General features: G+C 40.2%; 1 protein-coding gene across 1 annotated transcript; it reads left to right on the top strand.

The window, feature by feature from the left end:
• Positions 1-4,336: 4,336 nt before the first annotated feature.
• LOC116730374 (dual specificity protein phosphatase 14) lies at positions 4,337-6,811 on the top strand. The gene has a single exon (XM_032579538.1). It carries the CDS (start codon positions 6,123-6,125, stop codon positions 6,666-6,668), a length of 546 nt encoding a protein of 181 aa, XP_032435429.1. The 5' UTR covers positions 4,337-6,122; the 3' UTR covers positions 6,669-6,811.
• The last annotated feature ends 978 nt before the right edge of the window (positions 6,812-7,789 follow it).

Below are 7,789 nucleotides of genomic sequence, written 5' to 3'. Positions count from 1 at the left end.
TGATCTAAATCACAAGTTTTTTTTCTTTCATTTTTTTAATGGACAAATGTAACAAATGCTAAGAATCATCAGTAAATAATGTTTTATCCCTTATCTGGTACATCCAGTGGCTATAAAGGATAGTAGCGGCAGTTTCAGGCCCTTTACAGACACATCTTATCGGACTGATGAGACACACGTGCACAGGTACTGCCACTAACACAGATGGAGCGCATGCAGAGAAACACATGCACTCTCCCACACACACCCCCTCACGCATTCATCCCACACACACACACACACACCCTACAGTTCAACTGCAGAATAGTACAGTAAAAATAGCTGGTTTCGCATTGCGCTCGGGAGGTTTCTCAACAAACAGAAATGTGTGATTTACACATTATTAGAAGGTGAGAACATCCGTCATTTTCACACACTAGCACGTAATATTTTTGTTCATACAGGCCTTGAACATAAACCCCTCATAGATTTGGATCTGGAAACACTGGAGGCCAGTTTTCACAAAAAGACACAAAAGGTAACATTACATAAACCGGTGAAAGCTTGGGAGACATGATCAATTGCAAGAAAATGTAACTCAGGTGGAGTTGATTTACAGTAAAGGTTTCCATGCATCTAATCAACAGAAATAGAAACAGGAGAGGGACTGAATTAAGCTATAAAACAGCTTTAACAGAGCAGTAAACGGTTCTGAATGAAGTCCCTCCCAGCAGCCACACATGATTAAACAGATAATGATGGCAAAGCAATGGCTTAATTCTCTTGGCTGATGAACAGAGGCAGAAGTCGCCTCTTGGTAGAGAGACACACTAGTGCTGAAGGTTTTCCTTCGAAGACGCATTACGGCACAAGTCTCCGGCACTGCAAGAGAAACAGACCAAACACGGCGAATAAAGATTCATGTGCAACTTTTCAAACCTCATAGGTGAATCTTTGTCAGTTTGAAACTCATTGAGAAGTTAATTTGGGTAATTCAGTTCAAGCAGTAAAACTCATACAGATTAAGAAGAGTGATATTTTTAAGAATGTATTTCTCTTAATTTAGATACCATAAAACTAATTACACTATAAATAAGCTCTTATGATTAAGGAGGGTGGGCAACAAAACAATGAGTTGCCAAAAAAACTCACTGTTCACAGAGTTCTGGAAGGTTGACTGGAAGGAAAAAGTGTGGTTCATCAGCAAAATGAATAGTCAGATCCTGTAGTGAATCACCACACACAAATGTATCCGGGACATGGGTTACCGCCTTTACACTCGTTGCGTTAAGCTACCCCTGAACAAGAGAAAATGTCAGAAATGTCTATCTGTGCTAAGAAAAAGGACTGAATTGTTGCTCAGTGGTCCAAAGTCTTATTTTAAGATGAAAATACATCTTAATTGAGAACCAATGTCCCAATGTGTTATAAGCTGATTTTATTTTCCAAGAGGACTTGGCACTTGCCCACACTGCCAGACATACTGCCTGCGAATTGAAGTTCTTATTAGCTGTGAACATTCAAGTGGACAGAAATAATGAATGGAAACACATCACTCTGTAAAATCACTATGATGTAGGAGTTATGCTTTCTGAACTGAATTACTGAATAATGTTTCAGTGCCTGTGTAGGAGACGCATAAAGAGCTTCATCGTGAAAAAAAAAATGTTTTCTGGGATAATCCTACATAATGTTGAATAAATAAATCTGAGAAGCAGATTATGTTAATCAGATTTGATCTATGTGTTCATGTTGGTTTATCTCTATACTGTAATCCTACATATAGGGCAGATTCACATCAACAGAAACATGTCAGTGACTTAACACATTGCTAATCTCATGTTGCAGCTCATGTTTCCACTAATGCAGGAGCTAAACACAAATACACTGAAATCTGTCTGAGAGCTAGAGACACTAAGTTAATAAAGAATTAAGATGAGTGGTTAAAATAAAGTAAAGTAAAGAGCCATAGGGTAAAAGTGTAAAACAAATATGAGGGAAATAAAGGGTCTGTCACCATGAAAGTGGCAGATTCAGTACCGCTCTGTAAGGCAGCGCAGCAGAGGAGATGGAGGAACGCCAGCTGGGGCACAATGGGATCTGGTTGAGGCCAAATCTGCTTTTTCATCAGCGTAACTGGAGAAGGGACACACAACACAAAGCAGCAGAAAAGTGGGACGCAACCCAACTGTCCTATCAAGATCCCCAAAGGGATCTGGCTCCTGTTCTTTCCCGTCAGAGCGTTTCATTATATGCGAGCAAAAACATAACACTGATAACTAGATGACCAGAAACTGATCTGAGAAGATTAATCTGCTCCAGCAATTTTAACAAAGATAACACATAACCTGCCCTGTCGTTGGATCCTCCCAGAGTCCTGTTTGGTGCCATGTCAGCAGCTCTGGGGACGAGTCCAGTCCGTACAACGCTGGTCAGCTAAAACAGCAAACACATTATTCTCAATCAGTTTTGGTCATTCTTTATTCCTCTCTACTTTCTGTTCTGTGTCATGTCAGATCAGAGTGCTATGATTAACAACTGTGTTATAGCCCATAGTCTTCAGCTCAGAGGCGGACATTATGCATTTTAAATATAAAATAAACAAACTGTAGAGACGTGTTAATTTCTCTGATATATTAGTTTAGTTTGGCATTAAAATGTGATGAAATGTGATGAACAGGTTTTCAGTTTAGACTCGGTAGAGTCGGGGGAGACGGTCTGAGTTTAATTGTTTGTGCATAATTATCACATTGATCAAGTTCCCACAGTTTCACTGACTCAGCAATCAATGTACAATAATTCGGGTTAGCCGTGACCAGGTGTTACATTGAATTCAGCATCTTTTAAGCAACTTACAAACATTAGCTTAGCATTGTTTATTTCCACAGACAGACAGACAGATAGATAGATATTTCAGCCTCTAAGCTTTTTCCAATAGAAATGTTGCTGCAATACAACCACCTGAACTACCAAAGCTATGCAAAAGACAAGCAGATGCAGAAGCTGGAATGTGGTTGTATTATTTTACGTTCTGTTCTGAAGTCAAAACTCTCCTGAATGATTGCCGGGCACCGCACCAGTGTAAAGAGCTGCCAGTGTACATTGCTCTTTACACTTTCCACTGAAAAAAGGCATGAAGGTCTTTTTCTGTTTTCACAAATAAAATAAAGTTTTTATGAATCATGAATAATTTAACAAATATACAAAGTCAAATAACCCATTTCAGCTTTGAACAGCTGTATGAGTTTTAGACTTTAAACTACAAATGATCAGATGCGGAGTCTATCTAAGATAGACTCTATAAAACAGAAAACCATAAAAGTTCAATAAAGTGTCATAATTACTTACAGTGTAAAACACAAGGGATGCTCAGTCAACCCTGCAAACAAGTAATAGAGGAGTGGTTTCGGGTTAGACTGACAGGTAGTTTTTTTTGTTGTTGTTTATTTTATTTTTTAGGCGGAGCACCAGAGGTGGAGAGCCACATCGTTATCAAAAACTTCCTCTGGTAGTTATCCGCTAATCGCTGACATATTTATTTAGATTTAACTACAAATACAGTTAAATATAATAGGACAGGATTGAACTACTCATGTTACATTATGGCTGAATATTACTGTCAACACTATGAATATTTTCGTTTGCGTGATTTGCCTGAGCAAATAAATTTGCTTGACATTAACACAGATTAGGAGCAAATTTCAAAGCAGGGCAATGTTTGATAAATGTTACAGCAAAGTCTCGAGACATGTTTTCTGTCTCAGAAGGAAACCTCTCTTGAGGGCCCCCTGCTGGCCTGGAGACCCTGCCAGCAGAGCTTGCTTCTGCCTTAGGCCGGCTCTGTTCCCCATGACGAAAAACCATGTTTTTCTATTTTATTCCATGTAAACATTTATTACATGTATATAGTTTTATTTTTACAACATCTGCCCACGAATTTGAATGTTTTTTCTCAAGACCTACGGGCCTTTTATGTCAAGGGAGCAGAGGTGCTACTAAGAAATCTCCATGTACTCCTTGGAATAATAAAAAGCTAAAAACATAATTTAAAAAAGTTTGTATTGAAAAATTAAGAATATTTTTCCATACCATAGATCTTCAGGTTCCACCTGTCCCGCAGCATTAAAAGGGTGCGAAGAGATCATGGCTTCTTCCTTTTCTTCCGCTTATCCCTCCATCCCGGGAGAAAGCTGTTCAACATGCGCATACCCGCAGTGTTGGCGCAGTTTATCTGCCTTCACCACATAAAGGAGGTCGCTGCTCGGACCGAGTCTCCAGCCGTTCACCGTGAGCCGAGGCTCGGCGTCCTCTTCATGGCCGCCGAGCTGAAACAAGCAGATGTGGGAGTGCCAGCAGCAGCTGCGCACTGACGGGGGAGACGGCAGTTCGGTTGGCGGGGATGGGGTGGGGGCGCAGGACAAAGTGGAGCAGGAAGCTTTGGACAAAGATGATGAAGCGAAGGTATTAATGAGAACAGAGGCTCCTTTGAATGAGCGGGACTGCGCAGTCCTGAGAGAATGAGCGGCTCTCGGTCTCCAGCTGCTGCTACAGGTTTATGGTCTTTTGTATGCAACCCCTTTATCCACCATCTGTGTTTCCTGGGCAACCGAGGATTGCCTGCAGGCACCAGCTAATGCACCGCAGCCACCTCAAATCAACATACTATTGCTGCACTGTCATTTTTATAACAGGTGCTGTAAGGCTATTTTACGTCTTTTAATCATATGCCAAATAATCAAAGTAATCTTTTAGCAAAAAAATTGCAATTTTTTTTATAGGACAACCTCGTGTGGGTTATTTTTATTTTTTTCTAATCTTGTCCTGCAGTTCAATATGGATCAATCAATTCCTGGGGCAATTTAGCACAAGTTTGGGTTATAGGTTTAATTCCACATGGTTAAGATTTATCCTAAACAATGGTTTAAAGTAATTATCTTACTGAAAGGCTGCCAGACTTGAAAAAAAAAAATAGGCTGAGGTAGATTTCTAAACAAGTGATATCTGGGTCAAATGAAAGATTCTGATCCATCCATGTTATTCTTGCAAAGTTGCTGGTACATATCTCCACAGACCAACACATAGACAGTGTTGCATTCACACACCTAGAGGTCTTACACTCATCAGAAACATATATTCCTTAAGTTCACATTCCTGTATTATTAGTTTTTTTTTCTTGATGTAATATTCTAATCCTAAATATTGGGGTTTCATTAGCTGTTTGCCTAAAGTCATCATGATTAACAGAAATAAAAGCATGAATTCATCAGTGTATGTTGTTATTTTATATTCCAAGTGTAATTATTCCATGTGCATCACTTAGTTAATCGAATTACTGAAAAAAAAGATTTTTTCAATAATACTCAAATTTCTTGAATATGACTATATATGGGCCTACACTGATTTTATTCTTATTTTCTATTTCAGAATTACAATAGTAGAAGATATAAGAACATAATTCAAAAATATTTATTCCTGGATTCTATGAGCAGACATTAATATTACAAGCAGAAGTCTCATCACAATATATTTGAGATATCTGATAGCTGGCATGTTAAACCGCATCTTATAATTAGCAGATTTAGTGCAATGAGTTTTACTAAAGTATCAGTCTCTCTGTTAAAGCTGTTGTAGTTTCTAGCAAGGAGAGAGTGGTTGTCAGGTAGCAGATTAATATCACCAAAACCTCTGATCCAGAGGAGAAATGTTGGTAGAACACCCGATTCCACCTGCAGAATGAGCCTCCTGTCGATAAGAGAGGATAATCTACATAATCCTCACTGTGGGACTTCAGAGTTATTTATTATTTGTCCACTTATTTCAGAGAAATCTCAAAGATAGCTTTTCAGAATATCGACAGTTTTGGACATAACCAAAATGCAATCGTGGAATCGATGCCCCTTTGGGCCGGAATATCATGTTTTTTTATTATTTATAAATCCAGAACGTTCTTTCTTTATTTTCACCAGACATATTTTAGCTTCAGTTTTAAAACATTTCATCCACTAGGGGGCGATATAGTAACGTGAGCTGCTTCAGATTTGATCCGTCTCGGTTACCATACAGGCCTCCGCTCTGTGTGTTGGCTCATTTTAAATGGAACTCGACGATCTGCAGCCATCTGGTTGTTTTCTTTCTCATCGTTTATGCATCAGTCTGGCACCGCAAGTCTCTCTGGCTTGTGCCGGGTCACCGAGCACCTTTTCCTGAGTAGTAACAGAGCAGCCAAGGACTGCTCCCAGCTGACTGGAAATGGGATAACCTGCATCATAAACGCCACAGAAACCAAGAACGATGCTGCTCCTCCTCCCGGAGTGGAGTACGTCCACATCCCGGTGCCCGACTCCCCGCAGTCCCCGCTCAGAGACCACTTTGACCAGGTGGCGGATAAAATACAGAGCACCGCGGAGCGCCACGGCTGCACACTGGTGCACTGCAACGCCGGGGTGAGCCGCTCCGCCGCCCTCTGCTTGGCCTATCTCATGAAGCACCGCGGGGCCAGCCTGCTGGAAGCCCACCGGCTGCTGAAGAGCTGTCGGCCTATCGTCAGGCCGAACCCCGGGTTCTGGAGGCAGCTCATCCAGTATGAGGCGGAGCTGCGTGGGAGTAGTTCAGTCAGGATGGTGCCGTCTGCTTTAGGAGAGATACCTGACATTTACTTAGAGGAGACCCGGAACATGGTGCTTCTGTGAAGAGACGCTCACTCATTGGGGCAATAAACTGTGGTGCTGATGAGCAGTGACGTAAACATGAGTTATCTTTGGGTTAAAAAGACAGACTTAGAGAGTTTTATAAACTGTTTAATACAATCTGAGTAAATACTTGTTTGTATGTGTCCTGTTTTTAATATTTTTCTTAACTTATTTAACAAATTATGTGTTTCTCTTTTGGTCGTGAGATCCTGAGAGAAAGAACCAGATCTGGTCACATATAAGAGGCTTAAATGAGCTTTTGCCATACGGTCTACCCTAATGGTGGGTGATGAGCTCCTGCTCATCAAAATGAGTCAATCAGACAAAAGGCAACGAAACTGAAGTTGGTTTAAAATTCTAGCTTCCGATTCGGGAAATGGCTAAAGGGCGATTCCACCTAATTTTTCAATACCTTCCGCATCTTTAATCGCAATCACAAACATGGTTATAAATATTCTGCTATTAGTTGAGAATAATTTAGTCTAGGTTTGAAGAGTCTAGGTGTTGTAGTTTTGGAATTGGAGCAGTTATACTATGACAGAGATCCCAAAAAAAAGGGTGAAATCAACCTTTATTGAAGTTTCACAAATTAGAAAAAGGTTTCACAAATCACAAACATGGTTTTAAATATTCTGCTATTAGAGCAGAATAATCCAGTCTAGGTTTGAAGCGTTTAGGTGTTGGTAGTTTTTAAACTAGAGTCGATCAAAGATGCGGAAGCTATTGAAAAATTAGGTGGAATCGCCCTTTAGCCATTTCCCGAATCGGAAGCTAGAATTTTAAACCAACTTCAGTTTCGTCAAAAGGCACCAATCCCACCTGGGAACACCCAGAATGTGCTGGAGAGTTTTGTCTGGGTTTCCCTCCAGGACCTGCTAGCCAATCTTGGTTAAGCAGAAGACAATAGATAGGTGGCCACTTAAAAAATTCTATAGGATATTGATTATTGAATAAATGTTCAAAATGTCCAGTTGTCAACAATGACATAATTATTAGGTTAGGATTAGGTTACATCAGAAACTAGTTACAAAACTACAGATGCTGAAATTCAAGCCAAATGTTACACTAACTATTTGCATACTTGTGCATTAGGTCCATCAAGATGACCGTTCAGGGGTATT

This window comes from Xiphophorus hellerii, chromosome 12 (assembly GCF_003331165.1).
Source record: "Xiphophorus hellerii strain 12219 chromosome 12, Xiphophorus_hellerii-4.1, whole genome shotgun sequence".
Taxonomy (NCBI): domain Eukaryota; kingdom Metazoa; phylum Chordata; class Actinopteri; order Cyprinodontiformes; family Poeciliidae; genus Xiphophorus; species Xiphophorus hellerii.
This window is presented reverse-complemented; position numbering and strand designations above follow the sequence as displayed.